Raw genomic sequence first — 19,349 nt, 5'->3', positions numbered from 1 at the left:
CTGGGTTTCAAGTCAGTTAGCAATACTTTGTCATAGATGAGGTTCCATATGGAAATGCGAAAGTACCAGAACATTAATGACCTTTTCTGAAGTAAATGGGCTTCTCTTGAAGAGAGCCTAAAGTTATAATAGTAGCTCATTTATGTTGGTTGTTATCAAACTAAATTATACTACAGTACATAAATATGTTGCTCTTTCTCAGGGAGTAGAGGAGCTAGCTGTCTTTTATGGTCAATTGTCTAGCTGAAGCCTTATGGTTAATTGGGCTAGCTGAAGCCTAAAGAAAAACAGTCTATGCCTTACTATTGGCCTGTGCTGACCTGGGTTAGTTAAACTTTGCTCATCTTAGTGCAAGTTCTGGAAAAACTGTAGATAGCTGAGGTCCCCTAAAGTCACAACTTCATGTCCCCATCCCATGAAGTCAGCTTGCTGCCTTACCAAATAGACAAATGGCCAAACTAACAGGTCAGATTCTTGAACTGAAGTTACATATGCCTACACCTGGGCATCTGGATGTGTGAACAAAAAGGCTGCTTCATTTTGCAACAAAGATAAATTGTAAAATGAAAGAAAGAAAATCTCCACTTGGGGCACACTTTGTTTTTTTCCTTTTTCTCCCAGTGTAAGAACACGGACATGCTGGGTAAAACTGAAAGACAGCAAGCATGGACCTGTTCAAAGGAACGTTTTTTCACCAAATGTACATTTAGTACCAATAACTCATTGCTACTAGCTGTTGGTCAAATTCATAATAACGGGTTAAAAATTGAGCTCATAGATGACATGTATGTTCTCATTGTACGGATAAACAAACTTTTTAGGAACCACAGCAGGCGCTGTTTACAAATCAGGCCATCATGGAGTTCTGCTAGCAAAATTTGCAGTTGACGGTAATTAAATGGGAAGACAGCTAAAGGAAAAGAAATAGAACCAGCTCTGTGTGCTCTTTTTCTATCACTTTTGGGTTTACTTTTCTTGTTTACTGGTTACTTTAACCTTGGACTCCTCTGTATTCCTACAACTTCCGTACCGGAGTTCACTTTCTTTGCAGGCTAGGCACTAGTCAGTTATTGGGAGGCCATTTGGGATGGAATTTTTATGCATCTTATTCTTTAGTCCTTTATCCTGTCGGCTTCTGCCACTTGGATCCATCTGCTCAGTCTGAGCTCCTTCACAGAGTGTTAAATCTGCTGCATGAGTCCTGCAATGCATCTTCCTGGGGTGAACCACAACGCCCACAAACTTGCAACTTAGCAACCCACACAGCTATTTGGGATCATCCAACCTTCTCGGCTTACCTATCCTGCCCTGCAGAGGCTAAGAAAGTAGAGACATTCTGTTCTGAAAAGTTGCATATTGTTTTCTTTCTTTGGGTAGGTGAGGGAGAATTTAGCCAAACTCTTTAACAGAAAATATTTCACTGCAAAACTCAAATCACGTACACAAAGTTTTGTAGAGTTTTAACATCTGACATGATGTGTTTATGACAGAAATCTAGTGACCTCTCTTTCATGGATTGTTCTGAAGTAACAGTTTTGGCTAGAGGCAAGACAAAGAATTAATGAACCATTTTTACAGAGGACTTGCACTGCCCTGTTTTCTGAAAGCTTTGCTCTTCAGAGGCCTTGGTGTTGACACACAGCTTGTTTTTGAAAGTGACTGCCCTTCCACTGCTCCTTATTATTTAAGGCTTCACACCTGTAGGTTCCTAGCTTTAGTCTGATCTGCCTGAAATGTTTTTTGTTGTGGTTTTTTTTTTTTTTTCCAGCAGCAGGAGTGCTTTAGGACAGGTGTTGTACTGAAAGGTTACTCATGGTGGAAGCCTGACTCGACTGTTCATCCAGTGCGGTGACAGTAGTACATCAGCAGATCCATATTGCCGTATCCTGCTGGTTATCTGTGTCTTTTGACTACCTCCTTCATAAATAGCATATTGATGGCAATGACTAGTGTTCAGACCTTGCCAATCAATACTAACATTGAATAAGAGTTAATTGACACAAATAACTGCATCTCTCAGTTTGTGTACAAGAATGACACCTTCCTCTGCTCTAATCAATAATAACTCCTTGTAGAGCATTGAAATAAAGCTGCTTTCTCTATTTGACAGAGTTTTCCCAGGTGGCTTGGAGCTGTCTCTTCCATTGTGTCTCATCATAGCAGATTAACTGGAATGTTACATATGAATTGCTTGTCAAGATGATTCCATCAGGCATTTCTTGGTAGTGTTTATCACTGTCATCAGTACTGAGTCAAGACATTCAGCCTTTGTTTTGTCTCTTGTTCTATAGCCAGAAAATGTAACTGTTTACCAGATACAAGCTTTGTTGCCAGCTAACACCATTAGCTATTTCAAATAGTAACTGGGAAACATGAACCTTTTAATAATAAAAATAATCTGTATTTGCTGGAATCACTGAACGGCAAGGGTTGGAAGGGACCTCAGGAGATCATCTAATCCAACTACTGGTTTTAGTTTGATGCGACAATTCCTGAACATGTAGTACAAAACATTGCTTTTCCTTTCAGCATTTAACAAAACTCAGGCTGTTGAGACACTATTTGAGTAATCATTGCTTCAAAATCTTGCTTTGGTTGGAAGACTTGGATATTTGAGGAGAAAAATAGGATAATAATGCTTTAATCATTACTTAAATAATGATTACTTAATATCCTTAAATAAAAAAAGAATTTTATTAATTTTTAATACCTTTTTGAAATAGGGAAATGTAAAATGATCCTATAAAACGTGATTCATAACTGCCTTTTTAGTGACCATCTTTAATATAATTTGGGGAAACTAGTTAACAGAATTTGAATTTTAACAATGGCAAGTATAAATACTTTTATTTTTCCACTTCTTAACACTTTTTGGGTAATTACATACTTCTCCAAAGAAATTAAAAATTTTTTAAAAAAAGAAAATCTTTCTGGGGAAGAAAACCCTGGATTTTAATTTGTTGCCAGGTTTTTCATTTTAAGCAACCTCCCATCTTCACCAGTGCCTGTAGAAGTGGGTATGAACGACAGGGTAGCTTCATTCTGGATTTGAATTTATACAAGGCATAGCAGGGAAGCAGAGAGCAAGAAGGAGGCAAATGGGAGGCACTCGCCCCTCAGTATTTCTGTTGGATGGCACCATCGATCTGAGTAAAATTAACTCTGCTAGCCTCTTTGGGTGCCCGCATAGCCACAGCTTCATTTTTAGCTGTGACTTTTCCATGAAATCGCTTGTCTTGGACACCATGGGTCATGCCTAGATTCAGCCATAGCAATTCACACGTGTATTGTTTTAAGTCAGATTAACATTTGACTTAAAGCAGATCTGTCTTATTAAGCAGTTCAGCCAAGTGGGTCAGCAGGTATAAAATGCAGCAGCATTTTTGTCGAGCACCCATGTGGTTCTTGATTCACACCTCATTTTCTTGCTCTTACATCTGCACTGGCTCCCATTGCATAAGTTAGAATTCCGGGTTTCCATTTTAAAAACAAGAATCATCAGAGGATTGTCTCCTGTATCTTATAAAATCTAGTCTGTTTCCGCAACATTAGCTTTTACAGCAAATCTGGATCTGAAGCCAACAGGGGGGGAAACTAAGTGTAGGAAGGCCCGTCTTTTCAGAAACGCATGTGCAGCTCCTGAGAATTTCCCAGTGGATATGAGTGAGAGCTGAGCCCTCGTAGCAGGCAGGACTATTTGCAAGCTAATTCAAAGAATTGGCTTCTGTTTGGTCTTCCCCATCCCACTTTTGTATAGAAAAAAAGAGGCATATTGGGAATTCTGCAATTCTTCCATTACAGGATGATGAGAGGGAAGCCTGAAAGTTGGTGAACTGCTCAGATACAGCTGTAATTGCTATGTTGTAACTCAGTGTATTAAGTCTTTCAATGGTAGACAAATCAACATTCAGCAGTTAAAGTCTGTTTACTTTCATTCTGAAATGTTCTGATTTTTTTTTTATTATTTTTCAGGTTAACAAACAGAAATATTATTCACAAAATGCCTGAATGGACTCTAATTGCTATTGTTTTGTTATCTGTGTAAGTACCCTTTAATGTCAAATATTCTCATATACAACTGTGTTAACTGGCCTATTGAGACAAGATTTGATTTTCAGATAAAAGGAGGGGAAGATTTCTTTAAATTAACTGGGGAATCAACAGAATTATTTTTTCATGCAGATGAACTAAATTCTCTTGACAAAACAGGATTGTCCCACTTGCAACAGCATGTTAACAATGGATAAAATTCATGTTATGTTAAAAAAAGAAAATTTAAGGTTTGGGGATTTTTAAAGAGGGCTGGTGGGGTGAAGAAGGAGTATACTTCACTCTCTTCCATTTGCTGCTGACAGACAGTCTTCCCCTCTCTGACAGTAGGACAAGGTGACGTGTATTGTATTACTGGCATTTGGCATAACTGTTACACTTTTCATTTCTCACTTTACTTCTAATTTCTTAAAAGATTTCACTTTCACAATTAAAGTCAAATTATTTCCATAATGATATGGCGTGCTTCTAAATACGTTTGTTTGAGTATTCTGGCAAACCTCTTTGAGAGGGGAAAGCTTTTTTAGCAACCGCCAAATTTCTGAAAGGAATACTGGGACCCAGTATTTTATTTTTATGAGGATTAGCTTTACTGCTTAAGGTTATGATACTACAGTGCCTACAGTCCTCCTTAGCTTTGTTCTGCTTACTGTAGAATTAAATTCTTTCCAAGGATTTTCCTAATGGGAAGCCTGATTTTATTACAGTGTCTTTCAGTAAATTTCTACACAGAGGCATGATCTATAAATCTGTAGTCATATGCATCAAGTAACTTCCTTAATTTATATTTTCCACATTCATGTACGTTTCTGAAGTTAATGATCTAAACATTGCACTGTGTAAAATGGACAGTTCTCTCTCAAATTTGTATTAAACATTTAACATTAGTTCACCTTTTAAGAAATCACTGGTGGTTTCACACAGTGTCAGGCCCTGCCTCTCAGTAGGGTGAAGCCATCAAGCAATCTTTGTATGTCTTTCAGCTTGAATTACAAGATTGCAAAAATCTTATCCCAGAGACTGTATATTACCGCACTGCTGCTGCTTCTTTTGGGCTTCCTGGGTCATTGGAGCCTACAGGACAGAGAAGTACTTACAGGCGTTCACAGGTCAAGAAGTGTTGTGGGCCAACCTCCTAGCATCCCCAGCACTGCACTTACTTTCCTTGATATTACTTCAGTCTGACACATTGTTCTGGCTTTACTGTCCCAAGGAAGACTATACCAGCAGGCATTAGAGTAGGCTTCAGCGAGCCTTACATCTGTGTCACCCAGCCAGATACCGCTCAAATGATTCATTAAATCAGAACACAGAAAGTAACTTTACTTGAATGCCTTGGCATGAATTTTTTATCAACTATAAGAACAAATCTTTTGTCATTTTTACTATATATTCTTATGGTTGAATTGGTAATTTGTGAAACGGATCTTATGAATTTTTCAAGTAGTTTCTGTACATTTAAGGAAATGGTGACTCTCTTGATCAGGAGTTAAAATATGTTGCTGGTCTCTCCGCATATGGTGAGCTCTAAACGTTTACATACCTAGTGATTGTTTTACAGTTGCTTTAAAATGTCATACAAGTAGCAGGCAGTCTTGGTAGCAATCAGTAGAAGCAGAGAACGGAGTCTCTTTTTCCTTTTGCTTCCCAAGGGTCCACCCCTAAACAAATTAATGAGATTTTATCCTAAAATAGAGCAGATTTTCTTTCTAATATTATTCTAGTGAAATCATGAGTAAAACTGTTGACTTCAGCTTACCGTAAGGTTCTTGCAAGCTCATGATCTTCAGATTTTGAACAACTTCTCTCAGCCCCCTCTTAGGAGAGGATGTGGAAGAATGTAGGTGGGATAGAATGAGTGTTAAGATTGCTCTTAAGACGGTGATGAGTGTTGCATCATTTCCAGGAAGATTAAAACAGAACATGTAATTATTTGGGAATTCTAATCAAACTTGAATATTTAGTGGAAGCCAGAAGTGTGCAGGGAAAGGCTACTGAGGACTTGGACAACCCCTTGCAGGCAGGTCCTCAGGTTGTAGCCCTTTTTCACCTCCTGCAGTCTGTCAAGGAATCTGTCATGTCTTACTAATATTGCTCATAAAAAGAATTACACTGTTAAATCTTTGCTGGCTTTCCTGTAGCTATACTGAGAGGTGATGCAGTGTATGTAGTGTCATTTAGATCACAGAGCTCTACGGGGCCCGAGTCAGAATGGCTCGTTACTAGCTTCTGTCACTGGAAGAGGAGAACCTTGTCAGAATATGTATTCACAGGTCTTGACCTGGTCCCAAACACAGGATGGCTGTTTTACTCCTAACGCTAAACAGTGAAGTAGCATAAGCAAGACCCTGGAAGAGGATAATACTTCCTCTTTCCGGGAGGATGAAAGACCATATTACAGGTACCTGGGGTGTGGGAAGTATAAGAGCAGAGACTACAGAAGGCAAAGCGAGCATGGGATTTCAGGGTATACCTCAAAAGAAACTAGTAAGACCTCAAGTATTTTGTGTTTTGTTTGGAAGGGGGCAGGGTTGCTTTGTTTAAAGTAGCAACTGTTGGACTTTGCTTGTACCCCATTTTGTGCATCGATACTGTGGCTCACCACTTCCTTCTTGTATATGGCTAGCGTGTGCTGAGGACTCAAGCAGTGTACTTACTCCACAGTGCACTTTCAGAGTGCCCTGACCGTTTTTCTCACACGCTACTGGGCGGAATAACTATTACCATTACTGCTGTATTGAATTCAAGTGTCAGCACTGCTTAATACTTTGTATTATGTTACGATAATGCTATCCTCCCTTCACTGGAGTGTGCATATTAAGTCTTTGTAAGATACAGCATGTGGGATAGTCATAATACTTAATTTTGGTGCTTAAATTAGACTTAGGTTCTCTTTATAGTCTGCTGGTCGAGAAGGTATTAAAAGTACTTATGTGCACTTGAGTCTACGGACTATTAAAGAAACCTGGGCTTCTGATTCATTGCTCTGAAATAAAGTGCCTGAAACTGGAGAGCGTGACTGTCTTTCTCAAAGTATAAAATGTTGGAGATCGCAACAGTGGAGCATTTCCTGTTCCTAGTGAACAGCTGAATTTATTCAATCAAATTATCATATAAAATATGAACAGCCAGTCTCGGCCTTTATTGAAAATCTAGCCTGAGGCACTCCTATCTTTATGACCAGCACATTCAGCAATGCTGTATTGACCTTCTTAGAGTACACTTTGACAGCCAGAGAATTATGTTCAAATTGTATTCATGCCTATCATGGAGCAGGTGACTCTTTAAAATAATCTGTAGATCAAATTTCTTGTTTATTTGTTATTTTTAATAATTTTGGCCATGGTAGATTTCTGTGACTTCCTGTTGCAATCTTTAGTATCTTAAGCAGAATTTTTGGTTCTAGTCATAGCTGCTTTATAATGCAGTGTAAACTAGAATACAGCAGTTGCATCCTTTTCCCCCAAAGAACTTTGCAAGACATCAAATGAAGCAGATAAATAGATACAAATACAGTAGTTCAACAAAGAATGGAGAAAGCAGTGGGAAGATTGTTTGCTACATAAGCACGGGCACTTGCTGGTTTTAGTGTATACCCCTGGTACAGTCTAATGGAAAGCTTTCAAGATATTTTCAGGAAATGTCTGCTTTCATCTTACTTATCCGAGCTGGCTGGTTCCAGTGAACTGTGGTCAGCTTCATCTACAAAGCCTATGCAAGAGGTTCCCCCGCTAAAAGCTTTGAAGCATTTCAAAATGTTCTGGGATTAGTTTATAAGCATTCGGCTGCAGTATTTAAACAAACTCAAAATGACCATGATCACTAAACAAAAGCCATCATTATGTGTGTGCAGCCACTTCAGATAAATGTGTCATGTGGAGATGTACTCTAGAGGTTTACTCTCCTGGAGATAACAGTTCAGGAACTGGAGAATCTTGGGTTCAAGTATGCGTTTTTACTTCTTTGCACACGAGAGCACAGCTATTGCTCAACGCTGACATTTCTAAATTATTTTAAGAGGAATTCAGATGTTTGTGATATCGCTACTGTTTTCTTGTCTGAAAATGCCTGAATGTTTGAAATGTGCAAGCCTAATGTACAAATACATACTGGATATGAATCAGACTTGCAGAGTGACTCTTTCCTACAGAAACCACATACAAGACAGCTGGATGATCTTTTATTTAGTGAGTCTGATGAGAGAAGATTGGTTCCAGGTTTCGGCTGAGAAAAATAATTTATCATCAAGCTAGAAATATAATTGTTTCCCATTTTGAAACAGAGTTTGCAGGACCAAAAATCCAAAACCTCTTTCTTTTTATAAAAGTGTTTGAATGTGGTCATAGTATTGTCTCCGCTCTCGGTCTCTATCTGTAGAGTTACGTTATTGTGTGAAATAGAGGAAAGGCACGTTTGTCTTAACAGGTTAAAAAATTTTAAAAGTATATTCTTCCCTTTTTCTCTCTTAATAATTTTAGGTTGTCATTTGGTGAGTGTGAACTCAAATAGGTTTTCTGTTAAGCAGTTCTTGCTTATCAGCACTTTCTAAGCAAACTCAAATCTGCTTATTTGGCGTATTGTGGAGGAGATCAGTATTACTTTACTTCCTCCTAGCATGTTCCGGTATCACTTAGGAAACCTACATAGAACGGTATGTTGAGGGATTTCCAGTGTTGTTAATCGGGACATTAAACAGTGCCACCTTTAAAATTAACTAAATATCTTTATCATGCAAAGGGAGAAAATAGAAGAAGAAACCTCAGCCGTTTCAGAGAAGGTGTTTCTCCTTCTACAAAAAAACCCCACTGTGTTGCTGCAGTGCTGTCACGCGGGAAGGCGACACCGTGGATTTCATTGCAGCACCCGCAGCTGCGATCTTTTTCCATTCTAGTATTTCTCGTGGGTAGCCTTCTGAATGGGAGATTTGGACGTGTGCCGTGTAACTTCCACACATGCCCAGCACAAACTCTCTGAGATGAGTCCAGGATAATTAGTTCCCCTTTACGGTTTTGGTCCTTGACCTCATCGATGGGAGCGGAGCCTTAGCACACGCTGTCTCCTGGACTTCTGTTGCATGGAGTTATGGGGGGTTGGCTCAGAAAGCCATCTTCTCTGCACCCGCCAGTTTTGCCACCCAGTGCAAGGGAAGAGCAGGGTCATGGCTTTCTGCCAAGTGTCTTGGAAATCCCTCCAAGAGATAAAAATCTACGTGTTCCCAGCAGCCGCGTGTGTGGGCATTGAGACTGAAGTCATCCCCGACTGTGCGGAGCTGGTGTGCAAAGTGCATCGCTGGCTATAAATTGTCCTTCACGGTGGTGGTGTTCTGACTGATCTTTTTGTTAGAATCTAGAAATACTTGTCTGTGGAACATAATTTTGAATCTTCTGCTTTAGTCACCTTTGGGAACTGTATATTCCAAATGCACTTGTGAATTAAGAATGTGTTAGTGGGGAAAGTCCTTTCCTCCGCCACTTCGTTTTTGCTTTTTGTAAATAAGAGATTTTTCTTGCAGCTTCTGTTTCAACCCTCTGAAAGATAGCATGCTAGATTTTTAAGACTGCTTTATCATGTTGACTCTTTGGGGAGCTAGCTCGGTCAGTGGAGTTCATGTCCTGTTGAACTCTATGCCACAACTATGTGCTGATCAAGCAGATTGAAAAAATTGCCCAGCCCTATTGGAGAGAGAAATGTTTTAAATGTGTGTTTCTTGAAAATTTATATATTTAGGAAATTTCTTTTGTAATGTCGTGTTTTCCCTCTTTCCATAATTGCTGCATTCAGCTTTGCTTATTGGAAGTCATGTCTAAGTGCAGAATAAGTTGTACAGTTACACGGTAATATAGACAGTTCTGAACTAAAGCTGCAAGTAAGATACGGGTAATCCACAGCTGCCCTAAACTTAGTTTTTAAACTAAAAGTATTTTAAATTCATCCACTGAGCAAACTGAACTGTTAATTTTGCAGCTGAATCCTGAAGCTGTAGCCCTATGAAAATATACTTGCTTCCTTATTAATAATTAATCTTAATACATTCAATGCAAACATTTTTTTTATCATGAAACATTACCCATCTGTTAAAAGAAAAACATGACTTTGACAGACACTTGCATCTTTTATTTTCAGACTTTTAAGTTTATCTTAGTAAACTTTCTAAAGAACAGCCTACATTAATGGGGACATGACACATAGGCAGTGTTTTTGACTTACAGGAAATTTCATCATAAGATGAAAATCAGCGTTGATTTAGCTTTTGTTTCTGAAACAACAACAAAAAAAAAAAATGTAGAGGTACACATCATTGGAAAGGTCACTATGGCTTCCTAGCATGTGATCCCCAGGTATTTTGTACCAGCAGAATTTTTAGCATGGGTACTGGATTAATTTGTTTGGTTCTATGCAGAGAGTCATAATGATACCTCTGCTAAGCTAAGTGGTCTGTCCTGTTCTTCTTTAGCACTGAAATAAATTGTGCCCAAAGTAGAATTGTATTCCTTAAATCTTCTGAAACCACTATAACAGAAGAACTTTGACTGTAGAAAATCCCTGAAAGAGCAGTATCTTTTGAAGATCTGATCATTTTTCTCCTTATGGTGCTTGATATGCAGGTTATGGAATGTAAAACCTTTTAATGCTAGACAGTAAGGCTGTCTAGAAGGGCAATACTTCATTCCGGAGATTCTAGTTTCCCTGGTCATATTGCTGTTGAAAGTGTCAGACCTGACATGGCAGACAATGTTTTTGCTACGAAGTGTATAGTTGTTTTTAAGGAGGAAGAATCCTGAAAGTGAGTAAAAGCCATGAAGATCTTAAATCTTGCTTTATGAACGAACTGTGTCTTAGAAAACAAAATTGGTTGAATAACTGAGCCGAGTTATAATTTGCTTGGATCAGAGCAGTGGTCCACAAACCTACTTACAGACCCACGCGTCAGAGATCTACGTCAGTTAGGGGGAAACAGAGAGAGACACATTTTGTGAGCTTTCATATCAATAACCTTATGTTGGAGAATGTTGGTGTTCCTGTAAGATTTTACAGTGACCAGGGATAAACTAAAAATTACTCAGAGGCATGAAAAATTTGGAGGGGAGAGGAGAAGATTACAACTGATTAATTCAGAAAGGAGGCAGATTATTTTTTATGTGATAGTTGATAGTAGGCAGTACACTGATGAACTGGAGACTTGTTTCCTGATACTGTAGGAATCGAGTGCAAAGGAGGTTTGTACTTCTCGTTAGTTTGGTGGTTTTTGAGATACAAACGCATTTTGACACCCAGTGGTCTCATCCAGTCTGGCAATTGAGTTCTGATCCTGATGTGGGATGTTTACAGTGAAGGCAAAACATGTACAGTGTTTTCTGAAATGTGTTCCTTTCCTGTTGATGACAACAGAAAATACAGCCTCTTTGGGGAAGGAAGGAAATACATGTTGCTGTCAAGAAGATGACATATAAAGTGTGTCTTCGTATATAAAGGCAATGGGCTATGATAAAGTTCTCAGAATTTACAGACAATCCAAGCCAGTGGATTTAGCATCAGGATGCAAGTGGCTCTTTTGATATGAAATCTAAAAATAAATACTTGGGATAAAGCGGCAACCATTGGTTAACCAGAATGTTGTATAAATAAGCATAAAATAACTATATCCATAAAATTTTGCATAGCATAATGCAAAGAAACTAGGTCCATAACCATGCATGTTCTTCCCTTCTCATTGCTTCCCAAAAGTAGAAGTGTGCTTTAACTGGCTGGTAGCAAACAGAGCTACCCGGTATATGGGAGCTCAGTCCAGAAACTGCCAAGTGTATCTGTATAATTACATACTATTAGGTGCAAAACCAGTATCAGTGCAAAAACGGTACAGAAACTTGATTGTTTAGAGGCTTGGGATCTCAGCATGTTTCATTTTGATGTATACCATGCTTATAATAAGCCTCTGTTCCACGGAAACGCATATATCGCTCTATCTCTTCCGCCCTCTCTCTCCATCCATCTGAACATTTTAAGAAGACACTGAATAGATCCAACTCATTCATCGTAAAACTCGGTATTTCTGAGATGAGGTATTCGGTTTTGTGAAAGGATAAAGAATAGCTGAGGTTCACGTGTCTCTTCATATTTGTTTCAAACCTCGTTACGTAGTCTGCTTTTTTTAGGTGTACGTTTTAGGTCAATGTACTTTCACAAATCAGTGTTGATAGTGTTCTTCTGTTATAGAGGTGGTAAAACTGAGATTAAGAGTAGAAAAGTGATTTACTGGATATCATCAAGTCAGTAATAGATCTGAAATAAAACAATTAAACAGGAAAAGGGTTGGGGTTTGGGGGGGGGGGGGTTAAACCTACTGCGAGCTGGCTTGTCTGGGAAAAGGTCCTTAAGAATCCTTAACTTTGGGGGATTTTCCAGAATCTCATTTTGAGAGGTCTAAAACTGCACTGGCATTTGTTTTTAAAATTGGGAGAGGCAAGTAGAAAAATATTGAAGTCCTTTATGTTTAACTTCTGAAGAAAAAAAATTTGGACCCAGTGGAAGCAAATCTATTCCTAGCATGTCTCTTTACTCAGCTGCGTTATTCCAGGTGTTTGATCTGTATATTGGACTGAAAGGCAGATAATCGCGTTACGATGTTAAAGTTGTGAAACTAAACTATGATCAATTTTATGATCATTGTTTCCATAGTAACTGAGTACAGGTGAGTACATTTTATAAAGTCAAGTATCGACAAATTATTTACCTAAGTGTATTGCTTTGTAGCTGTTTTAACTGTAAGACAGTATATTTTATTTAATCTTTATTGAAATGTCTTTTTGCATATCACTTAGATAATGAATTGATAGGAATAGATTACCGGTATGTGGCAGCACAGAAGTCCAGCAGTTGCAAAAATGAATGCATATGGAACAACGTTTAATTCGTAAAATGTACCAGGTTTGCATATAAAGGCATCTCCTAGGTATTAAATTGTCCCTCTGTATGTGCACAATGATTTATACAACCATGTATATGTTACAAAGTACTTAAAAGGTTCAGGCTCTCAAAAGCTTCCATCTTAGCATTTTTTTAATCTTACAGAGACTTATACCTGTGCTTAATTTCATGTAGTCAAGTAACCCAAAGACTTCAATGGCATAGATTCCAGTATTTGAGAGACGTCACAGGAAAACTTTGTGGAACATAAGAAGTAAGGAATAGAAGACTGAAAAGGATGAAGGGATCAATTTTAAAATAGATGTTAAATTTATTAAATTTACAATTTTGACTAAGTTGAAAAAGAGGGGGAAAATGGGAACAAATGGTAGGACTGAGAAGTACCTTTGATCTGTCAGCTGGTTAGCAGGAAACAGACTTCAAATAAATGGAGCTCTTTAAACAGGGCCTGTCCTTGAAATGTGTACCTAAGAAACTTAGATTTGTTAAACAGCTGATAGTGATTTCTTCTGGGTTTATACAGTGAACTCTTTTTTGCCTTGGCTTTATGCAGATAAGTAAGCTAAATTGAAACCTTTTGTAACAAATCCCTGTTAAGTGCTTTAAATGGCACATGGTATTACAGAATTTCTGATGCTTCGTGCCTGTGAACTAATGTTGTAGTAATCACTTGGAATGGGGAAATGTGGAGGCGGCTACCATAGAGGTTTTAAAAAAATCACCCTGCAGTCAGATCTATTAATACAAAATGGTGAAACACAGTCTGATCCAGCTAAACTTTGTACGAAGAGCACTGTGGATAACAAACCGTAGGTGTCGTCGAGCTGATTTTGGTGCTTCCTTCGTCTTCGTGTCTGGCTAGAGGTTTTTCTAATCTACTGTTAAAGAACTCTGGAACCTATGTTTTACATGGGATTGCCCAAGTAATTGTGTTTTGCCTATATGATACTTGTGTTGATGGCAGTCTTGGTAGTCATTTTAAAATAAATGAAAATAGGGTTCCTAAATATCACTGTAACAGGAGGCAAATAGAACCATTACATATTATTACCATAGTTTTAAAGGAGTCCCAGGTCCCCGAATTTTTGTCACTGGCATCGTAACATCCAAGTATTTCCAGAGCGCTGGCTGTCGTCTTTCTCATTGCACAGGCTCAGCCTGGGTTAAAAACTATGATCCCTGAGTACTTAATGAAGCCAACTGCTTAGTATTACAGGATCAGCAAATGCTCGCAGAGAATGTGACGGAAATACGTAGTTCCTTTCCTGGACAATTGCCGAGGGATCGGACTTTATTTTATGTGTGCATGTATAAGATCAGGAAACTTGCTCAGAAGGAATGTTATAGGTGCGATGCTGTGCGAGAAGGAACGGTGCCGGTGCTTGCTCTGCAAAGGTTAACATCACTGTACAGCAGAGTAGACTTCTGAATTTTCTCTCAGCTGAACAGAAATTGTCGCCGTCGGGTTTACGTGCTCCTGGTCGCTCACAGGGAACTGACACATGGCAATAGTGAGAAATGCCACTTTCTAGTTACTTTCTGAGAAGAATTGCGTTATACAATAAATTATGTTGTGGTAAAATAGTATGAGTTACGTGAACTGAGAGATTCAGATGTCTTACCTAATTTTTGAGGCATTTTTCATTTAATTTTTTCAATGATTTGTATATGCAGTGTACATTGTGAGGCACGTTGTCTTCAAGCATGCAACACGCAGAAGCGACACAAATAGCACTAAGTGGCTCTACTAAATCGTTACACCATTCGATGAAATGTCTCACCGTAATTTCTTTGAACACATTAGGTATTTTCAGACTTACTTTGGGCGTTCTTGCATTAGGCTTACTTTGCCTGTAAAATTAATTACTGACCTAATGAAGTAAGTAGAATGGTTTTTACATGTAAGACAGTGTTTTACCTGTCCTTTGTTAAAAGTCAAAGGCCATCTATCTCACAGAGGTTAATATTTTGAGGACGGTCTGCATTTACCTGAGTGTTTTCCTTTTCCGTATCCTGTTGTATCAGTGCAACACTATTATAAAATCTTTTCGTTGCCGGATCTTTGAAGTTAGACAGCTGCCTGTTATAAATAACAGCTGGCAGCTGATGGAGCGATCCTTAACTTTCAGGGGAGAGGAGAAAAGTGGCATAAACAACACATCCTGCTATTCATGCAATTTGTTCGTTAGGTTAAAAAACATACAAAGATCCAGAACATTTGCATTTTATTAAATCCCTTTTACATAAACAGTTTCTGTACCTGATAAGCTGGCTATAAGCCTGTTGCCTCAACACATCTCCCCTGCCTAGTACAGTTAAAACGTCAGAGTGCCTCTAAAAATATTGGCTTGTGCAGCTTAACGGAAAAAAAAACCAAAAATGAACTCTCATGTGGTATGGTAGGGTAGAACCAGTAAAGTGTTTTGCAAATGTTTGCTCGGCCTCCAGAGCCGTGCGAGGAGAGCACGAAGCGACACGAGGGGACTCCCCTGCGCAGCCTGGTCCCAAGGGCCTGACCCAACTCCCCGAGCGCCGTCCTGGGCGGCAGCCGTGTTTGGGCTGGTGCAGCTTTAGCTGCGTCGCAGATGGTTTTCTGAGTTGCCAGTTGCCTGTTTGGATCCAACTCATTTGGGGGGAAAAAAGAAAGAAAGGGGGGGGGGGGGGAAAGGCAAATCCATTGTCTCTTTTTCAGTCGTCAGTAAGTGCTTTTATCAAATGGTTGGAGAAACCCGTGCTACTGTAGGTGTGCTTTCCTTTTGCTGTTTGTTGTATCCATCCGGCTGCACCACAGTGGGCTTTGGGCCCCATTAAAAGGGCATGGAAGTTGACTGTCTGGACACAAACTGCATGAAAAGTGTGTGTGGAAGGTGAACTTTAAAAGAAGAGAAATACCTATTTTGTGTAAGTGTGTACATAAACATGTATCAAAGAGACCATTTTTCTTGAGCGGGCTTGTAGAAGCTGCGTAGGAAAAAGTGAAGGTAGGGGGAACAATTAACAAAGTTAACTTTTGAAGGAACCTGAAGGTTTGCCGTGTACTTGGATTATGTAGGAACTCCGGTCGTTGATTTTTGAATCAGTGTTTGTAGCATTGATTTAAACGTAGTGGACAAAAATTTTAAACTATGAATAATTTAGTTTCTGTTGCCATCAGAGGATTAAAGTGTCTGTGCTGGATTCCGTGGACAAGTCAGTACACAGTAATGAAAGGAAGTTAAATAATAAATAAACCATAAGTTGCACTTTAGCTACAAAATTCTTGTCTTTATGATGAGAACAGGATCTTCAGGCTACACCTAAGACTGGACCAGAAGTAGCTTTTTTCCTCAACAAGAAAACTGCCTGTTTATTTCTGTCAGTTGTTATCATTCAACACTGTGGGCTTTAGGGTGTTTTATCTGTCGTTAAGAAAATAGAATATAGGAATAAATTTGGGGAGATTAAAGAAAATTGCTCCTGAATACTGACTTTGCTCTTTGACCAATAGGATGTGCAAACAGAGGGCCCCAAATTAGAGGTTGCTTTAATTTCAGAGTTGGAAATGGCACTCGGCATAATTACTTTTTTTTTTTTTTTTTTGGCACTAGTATCGTTTAATTTCAAAGAAGATTTAATTCCAGAGATATATTTAAATACTTGTGCATCTTGTTTGTAAGTTAGATGCTTCCAGTTCAAGATTCTCTGTCAAATATTAATGTCTTCTAATGGAAAATGTTCACTCTGGAGACAGCCTTTTGCTTTTAAGGGGTTTTTTAAAATGTTGAGCTTTTAAACCATGCTCAAACTAAAGTTACAAGTGGGGGTTTTTTTACTGAAACTGTGAGTGTAACAGCTAAATTACATAAGTTGACGTCGTAATGTTTTCTAATTTCTGAGTGTATGTTAGAACAGTTTGATTGTGTCACCACTTGATTATACCATAGGTTAACTTTTTTTTTTTTTTTTAAAGCTCCCTGGTGTTGCGTCTTTAACTCACAACTATACTCACGTTGTGCTTCAGATCAGCTTTCTGTCCGGTACTAACTTCTGCCTGATGGGTGCATTATGCTTTAAGGTCTGTGGAAATCCCTGCTGTGAGCTGAGATGCTTCCCTAACAAAACTGCCGTCCCTAGGCAAGCGTGCCCTATCCAGCCATACGCTGGTAAGCGGGGGACTCTACCTCAGGTTAAGCAAGCAGTCAGTATATTGTGGAGAACGTTCAGAATTACAGTGATTGGCTTACTCTGCCAAAACATCTGAGCATCTTTCGGGAGGGGTCCGTGAAGTGGATGAACGCGGCAAGCATTTCAGTTCACCCCATCAATTGAAGCGCTGTTATTAAGCGCTCGATACGCTGGCGACACTCCAGTTGTACGGACAGGCAGATGGTCTGCGGGCTGCAGTGCACATCTATTTCAATGAGTTTTAGTGCTGATCTGTAACACTTGCTGTATTGACTCGGTCTAGCCATTTGTCTTAAACAGAACAATTACTTTTGTTTAATCAGTTGCGTTGAAGACTTCCTTTGTAGGAACATGATTAAAATGGAATCCAAGACTTGTATTCTATAAAACTGCTGTATTAAAAGAATGGCATTTCTGATTAACATTTTTATTGCACTGCTAAGCCCAACAAATCTGTAGCATAGGAGTAGTGCAAATATATTTGAAGTATTTAAAACAAAACAAACCCCCACAAAGCCAAACCACCCCAGTCCTTGTGTGTTGATGCAGTAGAACACGTTATAATGGCATGGTTGTCCCCGTTCATTCATTTCACGTGGCTTTGTGTGTTTCTAGAGCGTGCAGCTTGTTTTGATCCAATCCTTTATACCTTGTAGAAGCAATCGGAGATGATTTCCCTCATGATTTCAACTCAAAATGGTAGGTACAGAGCTGGGAAGAAGAGTATGTTAATACTCCTTGTAAATCTCAAAAGCAGTTGATTTTTAGGTAACATGGTCCCAAATGTTTACAGAAGAATATGTGGAGGGGAGAAAGCTGGAAATCTTGCAGTTTTATGGCCTTGTAACTTAATTCTTCATAAAGTACCAATTAATTCTTCATAAAGGTGGGCTGTCCTACACTCATGACTTCATTTTTCCAAATCGGGAATTGACTCGTAATAGTCTTGCAAGTGTGAGTTTTGAGTGGAAATTTTATAGACTTCTAAATGAATTTCCATTATCTGTGACCCACACGGTGGTGGTGTTCCCTGCTTTTGAATTAAAGACTTAGACTTCAATAAGCTGCTCTGCTCTCAGACCCGTTTGATCACATGCACAAAAAGAGCACTGGATCGCCAAATGCTCCTTGCCAAATCCCAGCAACAAACTCTGATGTAGCGTTCCCATTACAATATTTTTCATTTGTGTCTGAATATTGGCAATACCCTGGAAGACTTCTAGTGTAAAGGGTTTTTCTATTCAGGTAGTGTTCTGTTTAATGCTTTCCTGTAGGAGTTGACAGGTAATGATGAATGGCACTCCACAGAGCCTCGCCTGCACCGTTGTTTATCGTGGTTTTTAGCATTGTTTCTCCTAAATCAGCCCTTGTTAACAATGTGACATGACTTTATGTCATAGTAATGGAGCAAATACGCGTTGACGTAGCGCTAACGGCGCGTTGCTGGAATGGCTGATTGATCTCTCGGAACCTTTAGTAGCTTTGTTTAATCACCCGAACTGATGTTAGGGGCTTGTAAGCACTTTTACTCTTTGTTAAGTGTACATAGCTGAAGGTCTGGCAACGTGCACTAAAATGCTTGGGGGATGAGATTGCTCACAGCCGCAGTCCAATTTGTCACTGTCCAAAGAGCAAAAAAATGCATTGGGCTTCCTGGCAGGCAGGGACCCTTCACCAAAGCCTCCGGATGGCTCCCTCCCCGTAGCACATCTGTCCTTGCCCTGGGGAAGGGGAAGAAAAAAAAAGCGCTGCCTGTAGTCGCTGCCAGCTCTTGCTTCGTTTCCATGTTCTGAAATGAGCGTTCAAGAAACTTTTGTGATCATTAGTGCAACTCCATCGCTCTGACAGAAGAACAGTTATCAGTCATCCTGGTTACGATGACCTTAAAAAATTAAGTCTTACATGCCAAAAACAAAAGATAGAAAGAAACTGAGAGAATTAAAAAGAAATACACTTTTTTGTTATGATGATTATGTTAAGAGTCTGATTCACGGTGCTCAAATGCCTGTAACTGGTAAAAATGTGTATATCCAATTTTCCAAAGCTTTCTATGGAAGGACAGGCAGTGCTTGTCTGTTCCGTCAGTCTGCTTTATAATTCTGCTCTTGTTCAAGTTCCAAGCATGCTGAACAAGGTAAGGGTCTGGAGCAGTTGTGCTCAGATCCATGGCTTCTGCCACGGTCAGTGGCTTTTATGGTTTTTTAAGTTTC

At 39.1% G+C, this 19,349-nt stretch overlaps 1 protein-coding gene across 1 annotated transcript in view; it reads left to right on the top strand.

Moving 5' to 3' along the window:
- The window catches only part of RPAP2 (RNA polymerase II associated protein 2), a 42,916-nt gene that overhangs the window by 17,541 nt on the left and 6,026 nt on the right, over positions 1 to 19,349 (top strand). The window contains exon 12 of the mRNA XM_009640615.2: positions 3,973 to 4,041. Within this exon, the coding sequence (XP_009638910.2) occupies positions 3,973 to 4,041 (69 nt within the window). The remainder of the gene's footprint in view (positions 1 to 3,972; positions 4,042 to 19,349) is intronic.

Source organism: Egretta garzetta, unplaced genomic scaffold, assembly GCF_000687185.1.
Source record: "Egretta garzetta isolate BGI_Z169 unplaced genomic scaffold, ASM68718v1 scaffold706, whole genome shotgun sequence".
Classification (NCBI taxonomy): domain Eukaryota; kingdom Metazoa; phylum Chordata; class Aves; order Pelecaniformes; family Ardeidae; genus Egretta; species Egretta garzetta.
This window is presented reverse-complemented; position numbering and strand designations above follow the sequence as displayed.